The sequence below is a fragment of the Taeniopygia guttata genome, chromosome 1, assembly GCF_048771995.1.
Source record: "Taeniopygia guttata chromosome 1, bTaeGut7.mat, whole genome shotgun sequence".
NCBI lineage: Eukaryota > Metazoa > Chordata > Aves > Passeriformes > Estrildidae > Taeniopygia > Taeniopygia guttata.
The window spans coordinates 60,580,796-60,599,325 of record NC_133024.1 but is presented as its reverse complement, the minus strand read 5'-3'; the positions used below and the strand labels follow the sequence as shown (position 1 = coordinate 60,599,325).

General features: G+C 41.8%; 2 protein-coding genes and 1 long non-coding RNA gene across 4 annotated transcripts in view; 1 reads left to right on the top strand and 2 right to left on the bottom strand.

Moving 5' to 3' along the window:
• The window catches only part of RB1 (RB transcriptional corepressor 1), a 72,862-nt gene extending 69,441 nt beyond the window's left edge, over nt 1-3,421 (bottom strand). The window contains exons 1-2 of the mRNA XM_030272595.4: nt 3,198-3,421; nt 2,883-3,000 (exon numbers count right to left, since the gene is read on the bottom strand). Coding sequence (XP_030128455.4) covers nt 2,883-3,000; nt 3,198-3,286 — 207 coding nt within the window. The 5' untranslated portion in view covers nt 3,287-3,421. The remainder of the gene's footprint in view (nt 1-2,882; nt 3,001-3,197) is intronic.
• Nucleotides 3,422-3,467: 46 nt separating this feature from the next.
• Nucleotides 3,468-11,316, top strand: LOC121470752 (uncharacterized). 2 transcript variants are annotated; one of them, XR_012055980.1, is made up of 3 exons: nt 3,468-3,606; nt 5,145-5,233; nt 8,554-11,316. It is a non-coding gene; the product is annotated as an uncharacterized lncRNA (long non-coding RNA). The 2 variants fall into 2 exon arrangements; XR_012055979.1 differs by having other exon boundaries at nt 3,564-5,233.
• ITM2B (integral membrane protein 2B) overlaps nt 11,070-18,530 on the bottom strand; it is a 27,352-nt gene continuing 19,891 nt past the window's right edge. Inside the window, exons 4-6 of the mRNA XM_030272683.4 lie at nt 16,982-17,092; nt 13,669-13,819; nt 11,070-11,795 (exon numbers count right to left, since the gene is read on the bottom strand). Of these exons, the coding sequence (XP_030128543.1) occupies nt 11,707-11,795; nt 13,669-13,819; nt 16,982-17,092 (351 nt within the window). The 3' untranslated portion in view covers nt 11,070-11,706. The remainder of the gene's footprint in view (nt 11,796-13,668; nt 13,820-16,981; nt 17,093-18,530) is intronic.

Below are 18,530 nucleotides of genomic sequence, written 5' to 3'. Positions count from 1 at the left end.
GTAGAAGAATGTCATTAAACTCAGCTGTCACGGAGGGAAGCTTTAATGTTCTCCTACTATGAAGGAAAACACCACCATATTTAACAGACAGATGTAGTGCTTTTGAAAATCCCCCTCTGCAGACCTGTTTTTTACAACTAGGGTCAGCCACATTTTCCAGAAAAGTTGTGTTACCGTCTCTCTCGTCACCTTGCTCCTCCTTCACACCTCTCAAAGAGGTTCAGCTGTTTCAAGGACTCACAGCCCAGTTGCAATAGGGTGCACCTGTATATTCTTGACTCACACGCTGTGGAAACAGGTAACTGGAGAGCACTGCAAGGAAAGCTACAGTGCTTGGAAAGGAAGTGCAAGACAAGAAAACTGAAATTTAAAAGTATCACCACTAGTAGCTCAAATGCTCAAAAGAAAAAGAAAAATATCAGAGTGGAAAGCTGTGACATCCTGATGGAAAAAAAGCAGTGGCTCCAATGGGCATTGGCATTCATTCCAGGGAGTAGCAGATAACAGGTTCTCTCCTCCTGGCTGATGCCTGCCTGGCCAGTAAAATATCTCACTGAAGCACAGGCACATTTAGGCTGGTAGGTCACGACATTCTAGCAATTTATTGTGTAAACGCCTGCCAAAAATAATTGCTTTATACTTTAAAGCCACATTTACCTGGTTTACAGAGTCTCTACACATGCACCCTAAGCAACTCAAAAAGGACAGTACTGCAAGATGTTTTCATTTCAAGTCATTAAATGTGCACTGAGCAAGGATATGGCAGATGTTCAGACTGCATCCAAACCCACATCTGCACCCTGAGTATCTGCCAGTTACCACAGTACCTAAAGTCTGGGCCATGCTGCTTTCTAGTTACCCGTACAAGTGCCCTTCAAGTCCTCAGAGATTTGGCAGGCACAATTCTAGTATCAACCACAATAAAACAAGGCCAGTGAGACAAGAAAGGCAAGGTTTCAGGTCTTTTTACTTTGCAAATGGCTTGAGAGGTGGATTCTTAGATGCTACCTCTACTTCCATCAGCAGCCTTATGATTTAAGCTTTTGCAAGTCAAACCAACTACATTTGGTTGGTTTGTTTGTACATTTGGTTGGAAGTGTTCTGGTAAGTATTTGTCTCAACTGCTTGTCACACAAATTTGCCTGCTGTTTAACTTTTTGCTTGAGAACAGAAAGCTGCTACACAGCTTCTGCTCCAGTTCAGAATTGAACAGGCTACTCAGCTTCTGCTCCAGTTCAGAACTGAACAGGTTACTACTGAACCTCACTGATCAAAACACATGCAGCTGGCGCTTGCAGGACAAACCCTGGGACAGCCCCTCCAACATAATACCTTTACCAGAGGGAAGAAAAGAGCAGCCTCCTCCTGAATCCCTGCAACTTGAAGAATAGAACAGAGTCATCCTGAGAAGCCAGGCTTGCCATAAGAACTTGACTTGGGAAAAGAAGTAGCAACTAGCCAGGCTGTTACTTTGCTTGACTTCAGAGTCAGATGAAGCCTGCTCTCAGATAGAAGTAGCAACTCCAGTGCCTTCCAGGTCCCCATGGAGGCACACAGTTGACAGCTTACTCATTTCAACACCCTGCAGATAGAGCTCTAAGTTTGAGGGAAAGGCCTTGGACTGAAATTAAATGCAGATTTTTTTTTTTTTCCCTGTACATTGAAAGACTCTCAACAAACAATTGCAAGAAAACAGGTATTAGTTATATATCATAATGAAGGTCTGGTTCTGAATAGGTAAAGGAAGCAATCTCCAGATGCTGAAAGGTTTCAACCACCATGTATCTTATCTGGTCACTGCTAAGTAATGATCAGTGAAAACAAAACTTTACCTGTAAATGAAATTTTCAGGATTATATTGCAACCTGCCTTGGTTTTTTTTCAGTCAAGGGAACTGACTACTCCTGTTTTCATTCTTATAGGGGAACTCGACTATGATTTTAGGTGAATGCTTCCCATGAACACCCATGACCAGAAATTGTATCTGTTACTGAAAGAGCTGTGCAGTCTCCCTTCCATTATATTGTTAGTCCATAATGTGAATGCATCAAGACCTGGTATATCCACACTGCAGTTTAAAAAACACAGATTACAAAACTATTAGTAGTGACAGCATAGCTGTGACAGGTCAGCTCAAGTTGCAGAAGGGTAAGCAGAAGTCAGAACATGTACATCAATGCAAGTCCACACGGTGGGAATAATACCCCAGCTAGGTATTATGAAACTGCATCAGGACTCTACAACAAAGCTTCTGCCATGATTTAGCTGTATTACAGCTGTCCTCTGAGCCAGCTTGTTGACAAAGCAGTCATACTGAGGAGAAGGAAAAGCAAAAATCAAGAAAGGCCCTAACACTTTATTAATCTGTTTACACATGCCTAATGACTAATTTGAACGGAAATGTCTCATTGATAAGCACAGGTTAACATTATGCAACAAAAAGGCAACGGTCCTGTCTCTGCAACATTCATCTCAATACCCTTTCTGCAGACTCATAAAAGATGCAGAGGGGAAAAAATACACAGAAACACACAGTAAGACTACCTGTATAAAGCTGATTAAGACATATGTGGAATAACTTGCAGTTTGAAGAATTCGCTGATCACATGGTGCTATTTTCTACTGCCACTTGTGAGTAATCTAAAAGGACCCCTGAGCACGCACTTTTGTCACAAAATATTAACAAAAAAGAGCAATCTACAGAAGCTGGTTTACACAGACGTGAACATGGCAACACCCCACTTCAGTCTACCTTCACTTGGAAAAAAAGCAAAGTCACACTACGTGAGCTTTGGCTGTGGGAGCCCCGGCCGCGGCTGCAGCGAAGTTACGGCGCAGCACCTGAGCTGGGGCACGGGACAGACCGAGCAGCAGCTACTCACTAGAGCTCCATCCGCTGCCGACAAGCTCTCGTACGTCTTCCACGCTCTCTCCCGCACGCTCTCCGACACCTTCAGCGCGTCACACAGCACAACGAAGTCCGCTTCGCCGACCTCGACCCTAGGAAAAGCATCGCACATCGCCAGCGGGGATAGGGACCGCGGGGCCACCACGAGACCCACGCCACCGGCTGCCGGAGCCGCCCCGGGGTGACACCGCCCCACGCCCCGGACCGCCGGGCGCCGAGAGCCCCGGGGCGGCCCGCCCGCCTCCAGCGGGGCGCCGAGAGCCCCGCTGCCGGCCCGGGCGCCGCTTACCGGGGGGCGGCGGGAGGCGCGGAGCCGCCGTCGGGGCTGGGTCGCTGCGTCCTGGCGGCGCCCGCTCTGCGCGGGGGCTTGGGCGGCATGGCGGGAGCGGCTGCCGGGAGCGCCCGCCGCGGGCAGCACTGACCGGAGCCGCTGCCCCCGCCCGCCGCCCGAACCGCGGGAAAACGGCGTCACCCCCACTTCCGTCACTTCCGCGCCGGCGGCCGCGCCCCCGCCCCGCCCGCGGCCCCGGGAACGGGGCGGGACCGGGGCAGAGGCGGTGCGGCCCGGCTCGGCCTCGCAGAACTGCCCGGGCCCCGCGGCCGCCACAGGAACGGCAGCTCCGCCGTGCCTGAGACTTCAGGTACTCAGGGAGCACAGCCGATACATCTTTTCGTGAGCTGGGAAGGAACGCGGGCCGGTGTGTAAGAATAACTATACGGAATAACTGTATTGGTGCAGAGCGGAGCGAGAATTGCAGATCCTTTAGGTCTTTTGGTTCGTCCAGACCAAGTGCCGGCGCTGCACTTCGGTCACAGCAGCCACGGGCAGCGCTGCAGGCTGGTGGCGCGGTGTCTGGGAGGTGGCCCAGGGTAGAAGGAGCTGGGGGTGCTGGTCGGCAGCAGCTGAACGTCAGCCGGAGTGTGCCCAGGTGTCCAAGAAGGCCGATGGCATCCTGGCCTGCATCAACCATAGTGTGGCCAGCAGGACCAGGGCAAGGATTGTCCCCTTGTGCTCGGCACTGGTGGAGCTATAACTCAACTGTGTCCAGCTCCTCACGAGAAGAAAGTCCAGAGAAGGGCAGGGTAGCTAGGGAAGGGTCCGGAGCACAAGTCCTGTGAGGAGTGGCTGAGGGAGCTGGGGGTGTTTAACCTGGAAACAGGAGGCTTGGGAGGCCTTACTGCTCTCTGCAACTGCCTGAGCAAAGCCTGTAGTGAGGTGAGGGTTGGCATCTTCTCACAGGTAACAAGTGACAGGACAAGAGGTTGTGGCCTCAGACTGCACCAGGGGAGGTTTAGGTTGGACACCAAGAGGAATTTAATCATAGAAGGGATTGTTAAACACTGGAATGGGCTGCCCTGTGGGCAGCAGTGAAGTCACCATCCCAAAAGGTGTTCAAGAAATAACTAGACATGATGGCATTTGGTGCCATAGTCTCGCTGAGAAGGTGGTAGGTGACCAGTCAAAGGATGGCCTTGATGATCTCAGAGGTCTTCTGAGGTCTTCAATCGAAATGATTCAGTGATTCAGTGACGTCTCAATCTGACATTCATCCAAGTCCTAACTGAAATGTTACTTCTAACACTGTGTGGTAAAATTACAATAATGTACAAAGTTCAGGTTGTGGACATCTGGATTTTAAGTCAACGAGATTCAAATCGCCAGTGCTCTGATTCAAAGATCTTAGAAATCTGCTTTGTTGTCTGCAGTTGCATACTCACATTTAGAAGGCCAATCTCTGCTGTAAACAAGCACGTTTATTTTCAGACTTACATGACGACAACTTCTTAGAAAAGGAAAAATATTTGTATGTAAGTATTCTTACTACCTGCACATATCTGTCATTCACCTGTAAAGCAACTGCTTTTAGTGAGACCGCTGTCAAAACTATGGATTTAAGAAAATCCCAAACAAAAATCAGCATGAGCATTAATATGTTATACAATTAAAATTCCCTAGTATTTTTACAACCATACATTCTAGTAATTTATTCAGGCTTGTCCTTTATGGTTCTTAACTTAAAACAGGAGAACAGTGTCTGGCTTTCTGCTTTATAATTAGAATTAAACCAATTACAGAAAAGTGAATACAGAACAAATCAAAGTACATAAACTCCAAATTAAATGTTTGAGTTGTAGACTGTAGTGGGATTTAGACATTCCTGATTCTGATTCTAGTAAAATTGTGGCAGTAGCTTTACCCTGCTTCTAAGCACATTTAAATACTTTTTGTATTCAGATGGTACCAGATGCTGTGGAAGGTTTGGGGTAGGACTGTCTGTCATCAACCACTGAACCACAGACAAGTAGACAGACCAGCTTGGAAAAGTAAGCTGAACCCCTAAACCACAGCTGAGTCCATTGCCTTCTCCTCACAACTGGCTTTAAGAGCACAAAAGAATTTAAAATGGGAGCAAAGCATCTCAGAAAACTTGGTCGCAGCCAGTGGAGGCCATGCCAGCTGTCAGCAAGACAAACAAACACACCCTCCTGGGTCGCTTCCCTCGCAGCTGCTTTAACATGCTGTTACAGCCAGGCCCTGCATCGTCCAGATGGCAGGCAAAGAATTTATCTCATGGCCCTCTGTGCATTGCTCCTTTTATAAAGTTCACAAACTAGCCTCAGTGTAAATATTATTTTTTAAAAATTGTTAGTGCACCAAGCACCTTGTCATGTCAAATTTTAGGTACTTTTTCATCAAGCAAGGCTCTGAGCAAAGGGAGCAAAGGGAGCAGCAGATGAATCAAGCAAAAATAACCTTTAATAATCCATCCCAAAGCGTTGGGTATAGTAACTACATCTAAACTGCAGTAAGAAGAGTTAACATGTATGTACTTCCAAAGAAAGGCACATCCTTGTGTAAAACCATATTTAAGTTGCTGCGCCTCTTTTCCCTTCTCCTTTTAAGACTTACTGATTTGAAAGTTTTAATCCTGTATTCTAAAACATATTCTAAATGAAGCCTTTAGACTTTTCAGTAAAATTACAAAGAAAAGAAAAAAATCAGCTCCTATTGGGGAAACACAAAAGAAGCAAACGAAACACTGCAATGTCAAATAAAGTATTAATGATAATTTTTGCATCTGACCTGACAAAACCTTCATTCTAAGTATCTTACTACAACTGCTTTTATAGTATAGGTCACGGACATATGTGAAGCATTGTCCAGTCAGGCAGTCCTGACTCATTGTTTCCAGCCTTAGGTAATTTTGTTACATAACAAAACACAACCTTAGGTAATTTCATTATCCTAATTTTTTCACTTAAAATTATTTCATGGTAATTGCCAGTTGGAATTAAACCCATTATTTCAATTATAGTAAAATCAGTTTTCTGAAGTTTTATGACCAAAACGTAAACCCCACTAAATTGAGAGCTTCTGGATATAAGTCCAAATACTAAATATTGGCAGAATTTCTGCTCAAATAAAGCCCATAGGCTGTAAAACTCAAAGATTATAAAGATGTCTGCATGTATCACACCCATTTTCCTGCATGTAACAGGCAGAATTAACCAGGGAGGGGACAGAGGCTTTCCTGGCCAGCCTTTTCTGTGCATTCACATTCCTTGCACTGTTTAGCAGCCCCCAGCCCTCTGCCATCAGTGTCACCTGGAGCCCACCTGTCCTTCTCAAGCCCCAGCACGAGTGTTAACAGGAGCAAGGAGGTGCAGGCTAACTTTTCACCAGCTGCTGCCCTACAGGCCCCAGGCCTTAAGAGCCTTGCTGGAGAAGAACCTGGTGCAGCAGGCAGACCCAAGTGACAGTCTCGCTGCAGGGGAGCCTCAGGGACATTCAGGCCATGACTTGAACAGGCCCTTTGCATTCCCCAGCATCACCTCCCCTGGTAACGCTGTGATTGTGCTGGCATCAGCTCTGCCTTTGAAACTGGAAAGGGTTTACTGGGTAGATGGGGCGAAACTGTCTGGTTGTTCCTCTTGGTGGTGGTGAGCCTGACCCTTGTGCCATTGTTTCCTACACAAATACACATCCTGAGATATGAAGAATAAAAACCACTTCTGTAAGTTAATATTTCTACAGTGAGGTAAAATCCATAGATACCATAACAAACATCTACCCGTTTCTCTTTAAGATGAGAGGTATCTGTCAGATGTTGCCACTTGTAAAAATTCAAAGCCTCTCTCTATACATTGACATTATTATTAAAAAGAATATTTTTCACTCCACAGTTACAGGCATCGGTGGCTTGCTCTTCTCAGAGCACTACACAGGGCACTGCTGGACTCTCAGGACTGCAGTGGTAAGTTTCAGGCAGGAATCTCTATTAATAAAGCATTTGACCAAACTGCCAGTGGGATCTGAAAGGACACCACTGTTACTGGATGGGGAAATGGCTACATCTAAATGATGCCTATGTGCAAAACCTCAACCTTTCACAGATACTTCCAGTTATTTTTCTTGGACATCAGAGAGGTTTTGCATTGATCAAGCTTTTAGACTTGAGTGTCACTTTCTTCTCTTTTTACTCAGTTGTATTTTTTTATAGAAGAATCATAACTACTTATACAGACCTTCCACATTTTTTTTCTCTGTGAGAATGGCTGTCAGAGCTGTGTCTGTTTTAACAGATTTGCACTAGTGCTGAGAACCAGCGTACTAAAAAATAAAATCGCTGACTGATGCAATTTATCAGATTAAGCCCAAGTGACAGTGCAATTACATCAGACAAAAATGATCATTCCTGGTATGGCTTTCCTCACTTACAAAAGTTCCTGGATATCAGTATAAATCATGCCTTTTCATGCACAGCTGCATCACATCCTGTGCTTTGTCACACAAGTACCACCCTGTGTCCTTGGCTGGCAAAGCACTTCAGACCCTGGGTACACTGTGCCCCAAGAGGGTGCAGGGAAGGCATCCTGTGTCCCCTCTGCAGGGCAGTTCATTCAGCTGGTACTGCCAACTACTAATGAAATAACTATCAGCAAGCAAGCCACAGCCCTCTTGTTGCAATTACACAGCCATATTAAGGACCCTGCCACAATCCCTCCCTTCCCATCCTTCTCAAGTCCCAAGTTCTGCTTCCTCTCACCACATGAGAAAGTGTGCTCTGGCACAGGCTGCTGTGCCAGAGCCACTGGCCATCTCCCCAGCAACGATGTTTCCCATGCTTTCACTTCCAAAATTTCCTAAGCCTACAAGAAGCAGAATGCACCTCCTGGAAGTAGTTCTTAGGAATCAAATTAATCGTAACCAACAACCTGAAAACCAATTGAAAATTAGCAACCATAGCCTGTAGTGAGTGAGTATAGGCATTTCTCTGAACTAAACTAACCCGTGATCTTATTCCTTTTTGCTATGAGTGGGTCTAAGAGAAAGACATTGTTTACTAATCCATGGCAGTGAAATACCCTAATTAGGTGAAAACATTTGTGTATAGCATTCCAGAAAAACTCCTGGTGTGACAACGGTGCTATAGGTTCTTCTATGTTGCTTCCTCCATAGCAGTAAAATCTCCTACCACTGGAACAAGCAATGTCAGTGAGAGTGCAGCTCTGCTGATGTCTCTAAACCACAAGTTTTTGCTAACACTGATGTGTCACATCTGCATCCTCCCACCCAACCCATATGAACAAACGCACGTATGCACCTAGACAGGCATCAGGTAACCAAACTCTTGTATTTTCAGTCTTGCAGGCCCAAAGGATTTTCTTCATGTCAAGACTTGCCCTTTGCCTCCTTACTAAAGCTGCAACACTTTAGCTGGAGGAGAGAGGCCTTGGAGCTTTTATTGTGTTTTGCAAGGCCTGATTACATGGATCACATTGATTGGTCACAACAACTTTGTTCATGCAAAGACCAGCTCAACATCAGAGGCTCTTTGGGATCCACGAGGGAGCAACACAGCCCCCTCTACCAACTAAACATGGTGGCACAGGATACTGATTTTGCTGCTTCAGTAATAAAGTACATCTCAGCATTAGGATTGATTTTGTTTTTTATGAGGAGTTCTAAAACTATTTGCAAAGATAATTGTCCAATGAGGTCATTTTTACACTAACCCTTTTCTGGAATTCGCTGCGCTGGAAATGTGGTTTCTTCAGTGCAGTACAGCCATCTTTGTTTATTAGACTCTTAACTATTATTATACTTGTACTTATTATACTTTTATTATTTAAAAAGGAAAAAAGCCCAAGCATCTCCAAGAGCTATTTCTTTCCATGGATTTGTCTCGCATACTTCATCGACTTGGTCTAAAAGGGCAGAAGTTCTAACACGAGCTTTTGCTGCACTCTAGGTGTTTTAGGTTGTCTTTCTACACAAACTGCCTGGCATTTAATAAGACACAAGCTCATGCTGGGAGCTTTTCCTGGGTGCACACAATTTCTCTCCCTCCTTCCCCACACTTATTTTCACACTGCTGATTTAAGTAAATTTCCTTCCAACAGGCTCAAAAGCTATTATGGATGGGCATACAGCATGATCATAGAAACCTCCCGTCTTGTAAGAACAAATCTATTTCTTCCCCTGCTCCACCACCCCTTCAGCAGCCTCATTTGCTGGTGTCTCCATTAAAGGGCACACCACAGATCACCAAGTTTGGCTACTCAGTTTTATTTTGAAAACAAGTTAAAGACTGGATGAAGCTTGCTTAGAGATTAACAAGTTTAATGTTTAACTTAGTGAAAATAGGAACAGAACACTCCTGAAAAGGTAGGAAACATCCTTAAAAGTACTTCAACGTAAATCTTGCATCATACAGGGCTCCAAAGAATGCACCAGCAACCTTGTGCTGACATATACTTGACCTTTGTTGCAAGCACGCAATTGCAACATCCTGAATGTCTGTAGCTAAAGTTTTCCCAGCAAGTTTTCCAGCTTGCTTGCACATATATTGAGCAGCAGTGTAAATATAATTTATACATTAACATCTAGCCTGTATGCATGTGAGGCCTTATTTGATGTTCATGATTGCCATGCACCATCAAAAATGGATTTAAAAAGTCCAGCTGTAGAATACAGCAGTTGTACTTTCCATTTGACATATAATGCACTTACACCAGGACCAATCAGTAAATTAAGCCACATGCAGATGAATTTAAAAAAAGGTATTGTGTATTTAGCAAACTTCCTTTAAAACAAATTACTTTATCTCAGTCTAAACATTCACAATAGCAGGAAGCTGGATCAAAGCATGTTTACAATTGTGTAATATCTCCAAAAACAGTAAAGCATCCTCCTACTGTATTAAGAAAAGATCCTTTAAAAGATGAAAAATAAGATTAGTACAAAATCTCTTGACTGAATTAACCTAAGATGAATGATTTGGACACCTATGTTGTATATTATTTAAAAATAGATTACACAGTGTTTTAGGGGTTTTTTTCAAATATACCATTATTCTGTAAACATTCCTACTTTTCTGATGAATCAATGCTCAAAATTTGGCCAGAAGACAAGTCAGTTCCCATGTCATGGAAGCTCTCAAGTGGATCTGGGGGGAGATTTTTCAGACTTTTTTTTTTTAATGTTACTCCCTTTTTTTCTGTCCTGTATTTTTTCTTGCAAACAGCTTCAAAACAGCAAGTACATCTTATTCATCTTATATATTCTGCACTCTCCCCTTGAAAAGTTGGCATTACAAGGATGCAAATTGTATCAGAAAAGAAGAAAATCAATCTTGCTTTAAGAATAACAGTTTTAAGTGTAAATGGCAGGATACGGAATGGTATTGGTGATATTGAGCAAGTCCCAGATTACTTGGCACAGCTCAGGGGCACAGGCTGGCAGGAACACCATGATGGGGAACAAAGGGAACAGCAAAGTCCTGCAGGTAGTGAACACTCCTGGTGCTCAGCTGGGTCAGTCTGACTCATGGCATATGTTGGAGGATGATGCCCATCATTTGACAAATATGCAGGACAGGGATTTCAGACATTAACAACATGTTAGATCAGCTTTGGGTCTCCACGCTGATCATATGTATTGTGGAAATACACATTTAGAATTTCAGCAAGCAGCAGAGTATTGCCTTTAATTGAAAAGGGACAGAAAACCATGTTTCTCTGTTTGTATTTAATTTCTCAGCCATCTATTCTGTCTTTAGAAACACCACTTCAAGTAAAATGCATTAATTGCAACTGTAGTCCCCTCTTCTTTAAAGTAATCCAGTAGTAAACTGGAATCCAGAAGAAAACACAAGACTTTTAGACAAACATGTTTATAAGGTTTATTTTCCATTGCACATACATGGATTATATACAAGTTAGTAACATAAGTTACTTCTTAATTTTCTAAAAGATTGTTACAGCAAACACTTGCCATTTTAAAACATCAAGTCAGAAATCAATCTCAAAAAGGTAAATATGACAATATTTTAAGAACAAAACAAATTGCACTTGGTTAGGAGAGTCAAATACAGGTTTGTCTATATGCTGTAACAAACTATATAGCAGGTAATATTACAGTTAGAAGTAGCTCTTGCAGTCCATTTGTACATTAATAATTTTTTTCAATTTTACTTATTTAAAAACGGGTGGATATTTCAAAGATTTCTTCTTCTTCCTAGTATTTGTGATTCACAGAAATGCACTAGCAACTAAGTCTTTATACAATTCCTATTCAAATATAAGAAGAACACCACACCTGAAAATAAGGAGAAAACTAAAATGTATTGATTTTACATGTATCATGAGATGAGAAGTATGGAAGATGTGTTCAGCAAGAAAGCCCTGTCCACTACTTACATAAAAGAAGATCTTAAAAAATAATCACTGCACACAATACAAAGGGTGGGGTCATACTGTACTTTTAAAATCTCCTGTAACAGTACTATTCCTCATTACTGTTCACAGATGAGTGTTTCCATAGCAAACTTGTTCTCGAAGTGTCGAATCTTTCGGCAGTTGATGGCTTCACGCTTCTGAATTCCTGTTGTATTGGTAAAGAACAAAAGTGTCAAGAGAAGAAGGGCTGAGGTACATCAGAGACAGAAGTTTTACATTTGCTATGATAAGATGTCACCAGAAATCAGAACTACTCCTATCCAACCCACCCCTCCAACAAAACAGACACACATTCAGACACAGAAAATCAATTAGTAGGGAATGATCCTGAAAGTGTGGTGAACCAAATTCCAGTACTGGTTCAGTGAAAACCAACCTGCTAAAACCCCCCCACTGGCTGTTTTTAACTCAGATCAGTTCCCAGTCACTCTCTCTGTGCATCTGTAAAAATGCTTGCAGGGGACATTTATTACTACAAGATAAACATACTGAGTTTTCAATTAGATTTTGCTATTAAAACTTTTTCATTTTCAAACATCAACCTAAATTGATTTTATAAATTATATTTCTTCGTTTTGTTTTCCTAAGCAGCCAGGTTTCAAAATATGACAGAAGCAATTAAAATGCTTTGGTGTGCACTTGCACACCATATGCAGATTAGACAACAAAAAGAAATCAAACAACCATAAAAGCAAAAAAACCAAACCAAAAAGCAAATGCAAGTAACATCTGAATGCAAATTTTAAGGCAGTATTTAATAGCTCTTCAAGACTCTTCCAAATAATGCTTTTCAGCCATTTTTCCACAAAAAAGTACCAAGCACTATAATTTTCCTGTGAAGACAAGCTCTCATTGACATTTCACTGACATAAATAGGAAGACATGTTGTTATGAACAAAAGAATAAAATTTAAGCTTCTGGGGAACATAGTTTGCAACATATATACAAGGTTAAATGTTGTTGGTACAAGTAACAACTTGTAATTAGAAATGTTGTTAACAATGTATGTATGAGGTTGGATGTTGTTGATACAAGTACCAGGTTGTGATTGGACATGTAGTTAACAGTGTATGTACAGGGTTAGGTGTTGTGGGTGCAAGTAATGTTAGTTATGTTAAAACTCAGTACTGTTGTGCATTCATAAAAGGGGAGTGGAACTGGGGTAGGAGATGCCAATCTTTGTGGAGGGGGCAGAGAAGCTTCCAGAAGTATAGCATCGTGGAGCACAGCCACAGCTTGGATCAAGATTGGAAGCAAGACCAACCAATAGGAGGCGAGAATCCCAAAACAATTGGCCGAGATTGCACTAACTTATGGGCTAATCAGCGACGGAGAAATAGACCTATCACAGCACGGATCCTGAGCGGATCCTGGGCGCCCCAGTCAGGAGACAAGAGAGAGGCTTTAAAAGGCCCGGGGTCTTTCCTTGGAGCTGGTTTCCTTGGACACACCCCTAGGTTACACTTACTAAGTTGTTGAAACAGTCTCCGGACTAGCTGGAGGCTTTTGCTTCCAGTTGTTCAGCTTGTAATAAACAGTCTTACTAGTGTTTAATTAACTGGCCTCCTTTTTTATTACTTAAAAGTTTTCTTTGTAAGCCTGTCCACAACATGTAACAATGTATTAATAGTTTTAATGACAAAAAAACCCCTGCAATTCTGCACTTGGACTGTAAGGTTCAAGCTTCTCCTATATCTAAGATTTTTCTTTGGTTTGGGGTGGGTGGTTTAGGGTTCAAGATTGAAGAACAGCATCAATGAAAGCCTGAGGTCCACAAAATACACCCATGCACACACACACAGACACTTCGGCACTCCTAGGTCATGGGGAACTTGAGCACTTTTGCACCGTGACACGATTTATTTCCACACCTACACAAGAAAATATCAGACACACTGAGGCCCACAGAGCCGGTCAGTGCAATAAGCAAGCCTTGTTTTAATTAGAATCTTCTTTGAACACACTCAGGTGTCACTGACGCTTTTGCCAACACACCAGACTGTGGGAGGAGCGTTTACCTTTCATGGCTTCCTTGCGCTGTAGTTTGTAGGTTTCCTTGCCGCGGCAGAGGCGGTAAATAAAGAATCCCAGCTGATCCACATTTTCAATGCGATCAGTAACAATCATCTGCTCATGAATCAAATAGGACTGAGGCAAGTATGTTCCAGCCTGTTGAACAAAAACATAACAGCTCTGTCATCTCTTCACGGTCTGAGTACACAAGAAACACTTTGCAGTGTTTTTATTCAACGTATCTTCAAATTATTTCAAAATATGTATTATCCACTGACTTTTCTTCTAAATGTGCAAACTTTACCACAGTACAGAAACATGTAACAATTGCATGCAAAAAGGTCACAAAACTTCCATTGCTGCAAACATCCACTGCTGTCCTGCTACAGTAACATCAGCCTTCAGCATTTTTTCAGGTATTTTTTTTTCTAGGGGTACCCACTGTCACAGGCCAGTTCTGAAATGATCATCCAAAGTTTTCTCTTTATTAGCAACAGCCCACCAGACCTCAGTGAGAACAACTCCCAAGCAGGAGTTGGCAGAACCAAGATCCACATGGAGATACTCCAGCTAATGAAGCAGATCAGCTGCAGTATAGTCCAGATACAGTCCATGGGGTTGGGAAGCCTTGAACTTCTTCACAGCATGGGTCACTGCTCTCAAACCAAAGCCAAGACGAGACCATCTATCCCTTCAAGTTATTATGTCAACTCCCACAGTTGTTTATGTGGGAGTTTGTATGTTTATTACAAAGCCAAAGTGGGACATCAGGTGTTTCAAGGCAATATACTGAAAAAGGAGAGAGCCCCGATGACATACAAAGGCTTCCCAAGTCCCTCCAGTAATATTCTGCCACAGATGAAATAATGGAGGAATCTGGCTCTGTGCACACCTCACTGTACATGGCTGAAGATACACAGACTTAGCTGCCAGCCAGTTTTCTAATACCACTACAATTAAATAATCATCAATTTTTTAAAATACTAGGAAATCTCGCTAAGAGTGGTTCTAATCTATAGCAGTGTAAAGAAGGTATTCCTTGCTTAAAAAAAAAAAAAAAGATCAGTTATTGTGAAAACAAATTAAGATTCTGTTGTGAAAGACCCTGTATTTTTTACTGACAATAAACAACTTGAAATTTCTGCTGTGAAACAAGATCATCCTTTCAGTTCCACTGACATGTTGAGAAGCTGAATAAATGCTATTATTCCCAGTAAAGAAAGGTCTGCATAAAATTCACTTTAAATTTTGCATGAATGAATAAACTATGAATATTTTCTTCAATATTGTGCTTTGCAAGCCCATGGAAAACAACAGCAACTTTTTTTTCCTGTAAGTAACAGCTTAGCAAACATCACTCTCCCAAATTATCCCACTCATTATTTTGTAATTAAATCCTGCAGATTACTGCATCTTAACTCCTGGTCTGTCGAATCTCAGGAAGGAGCCCTGAAGGGAGTGGCAGAGCACAGCAGCAGTGCAGGGCACTGGCAGGGTGGGCAGCAGTGCTGAGGACTTGGGGGGCAGCCTGCAAGCACACTCCTGGGCTCATGCCCTCCAAACAGGACCTCCCAGCCCACCCTGCACTCAGCCTTCTCAATCCTCCCTGGGTGGGACAGGAGGAGAGGAAACTCAGTGCAGGAATCTCCTCTGCCCAGCTGCTGCAGGAGCAATTACCCATCACTGGGATACAGCATAGCCACAAATACCATTTTTGAGACATCCTGTGCACTGTCTACAGTTAAAATTAGCCAGTTGGCTCAGCAGCAGGAACGAGGTGGATGAGCAAATATATCTGGGTTTCAGTTCTGTTTCCCAAAGAAACAAAGGAGGCCTTTCATGTCTGCACATTGAAGCCAACTGTATCAATATACAGAAATGTGGAACTTTAAGCTAAAATTATAGAGTTTCTTAAACACCAGAACAGCCCATGTTCCTCCATGTACATAAAATACCCTCTGCATGTATTTAGAGCTCATTTTAGTGAAACCAACACACTAAGTTAATACCTTTTTTTTTTTTTTTTTTTTTTTTTTTTTTGCTGGTCCAACCAGTATGACTGCAGGACAGTATTTACTCACTTTATGTATCTGCAGCATCGTTTTCCAGATTCCAGTTACAAACCTTTAGCCTGATTTTCTGTGACATCAAATGCCCACAGCTTTTTGTTAATACAATAAGAATTAAGCAGATGTCTCATAAAATTAGGGCACCCACTGTTGGGGACAATGATCAAAACTGTTTGCTTTTGCACAGATTTGCAGTTAAATGTGTGATGCCTGGTTATCCTCTTACTTGTAAACCAAGCACATTTGATTCAGTGCTAATGACAAACTAGGAAATTAACAGATTTTAATGGTGGAATTTGTGTGATCTAAAAATGGAAAGAAAACAGCACAGACAAAGTTAAAAAAATTGGGGTTACTGAGTTTTACAGACACCACATTATCCTTATGTACAGGAAATGAAAATGCGGTTAAATAGCCAGTCTCAAAATAGGAAGCAAAAAAGCAGCAAAGGACTTACTTGTAGAAACTTTTCATATTATATTTATTTATACATACAAACCACTCAGAAATGGCTAAAATGTTTCCTGGTATCCTAATTCCAAAGCCTTTTTTGAAAAATACAGACCGAGAGATGATGTAACTGTTCTGAAGTTACAAAAGCCCAGTAAAATATTAAAACATTCTCCCCAAATCTTAGACATCAGCTTAGACATCAGCTCTCTTCCCTACTCGACTATTTTGCTGTTCTGTGAAGAAATCACAAGGCCAGAACCCAAGGTAAATACTATTTAAATCTTCAATTGAAAGCATACATTATATAAAGTGCACAGCAGATCCAACACATCTCATGTTGGATCCCCACAAGCCACTGGATCAAAGCGGGGGCCAGCCCTAGGCTCTAAACAATGCCACTGTTAAAAACATTTCCCAGCCTTATCTACTCCATGCCTCCCAGCAAACCAGTCTTAGTCCAGTGCACACATGCTTTATAGAAACTTCATTCACAATGGATTATAAATTAAAAAACACAGAGTACTATCAAAGAGTCCAGCTACACCACATTTACATGGTTTTGTCAGTCAAATTTATAGCATTGAAGAATATCAGATTTTTTTGCCTTCATTCTGAATTAATGATTCCTTCATGATTGTAGATCATTGTCTAAGTAGGTTACAGACTTATTTTCTCTTCGCAAAGATCTCTAGTGATCATGCGCCTTTTGTGAATGTCACAGTTCTGCAGAACGGAAAAAACCCAAACTTCGACTTGTTCCTGTCTTAAGAACAAATTACTTGTGATTTAATCATACCTTAATATTGATGAGCAGCTCCAGGAAATTTTTTGGTGGCATAACAACTGAAGTGTTCAGAGGAATCACATAGCACTTATCCAGGCTAAGGTCAAGATAGGCAGTGAGTCTCTGTTGAAAAAACATTTATTTTAATTAAAATAACAAGAAGATGAGAAAACTGACAAACAGATGTTGCTGAACTGCTATTGCCTTGTACTGTTCTTCAAATTAATCTTTTGTTCACTGTAAAGTCTGTCCAGCAAACTCCAATCTTAAGGCAACTAAAAGCACAAAGGGCAGCCTTGATGAGAGTTTATATTTTCGACGGGGATTTGGGCAAGACAGCAGGCAATGAGGAGCTCAAATGTACCAAGCAAGGAAAGTACAAAGGTGTATCTAAACTGTTATGGAAACAAGTACAGCATTCATTTATGGCTAGTGCCTTCATTGTGAAACAACAAGGATAAAATCTGGCTCTAATCTTCATGCTTTTATATTTTGTTGTAGTTTAAAGAGGAAATGCTGCTCTACGAACAAAACACAGAAAGAAAATACGATTGCTACAGATAATACAACAAAAGTAATTTTAGGTTTAAAAATATGACTGACTTGCGAGGTTAATGATTATTCATAGTTGAATTATTAACTTTATACAGTACCTGAATGGCAGTATTTGCCACTATTTGATAAAAAGCTCAGGGAATTACCCTGATGAATCCTGTAGCCCTGTTCACTGATGTGTGTTTTACTGCACCTGTTCTTGCTAAAGAGGACGCAATGTCTAGCTGCTGAAAGCTCTGAGGCTGTGTATGTATATAAAATACTGAGCACCAGGGGCCCAACAGATGAAATAATGCCAGGACAGCAATCATCAGTGCAGCTAATCTCACTACATGGAGCATATGCTGTATCTATGACAAATGACCCTTGCACTGACCTTTAGAGGAAAGCCTTTAACTTATTAAATAAAAGAGTAAATTTTTAATATTATATTGTTCTTACTTGCTTCTTAGATGCTGCTTTCTTTTTCCATTTTCTAGTTTTCTCTCTTTAGAATCTTTATTCTAACTCTTAACAGAAGGTCCCTAAATATATTCTGAAATGTTATTTCAATTACGTAGTTTGAGCAAGCAGTGTTTTCCTCCAAATCTGGCTATGAATATTTGACAGATAGCACTTTAAACTCTGAAGTTTGCATAAAAAATAGGACACTTCCCTATTCTTTTTCAGCTTAGCTTAAAAAAAGCTGTTCAGTGAAGTTTTCAAATGTTCAGAGGTTTAGCTTCCTGAAAACCAGCTGTACAACATTTCACTGCCATCAGACAGCTCCAACCATGCTGCTGCAGAAAAGGAAGGCTTCTAATTGTTTTACAGATGCTCTTAACACTGAGAGCTGTAGGCCTGTCAAGTGCCTTAACAGAATTTTATTACCATGATTCCTATCAATCAAGTTTGTATCTCCAAAAAAACGAAGATAGCTTTGAAACCCTAGTTCAGTGCCTCTAGGAATTGCAGTAGCCTGTGGTGCACAAAGAAATTAAACTTTGGCTTCCTGTGGCATCTGGAA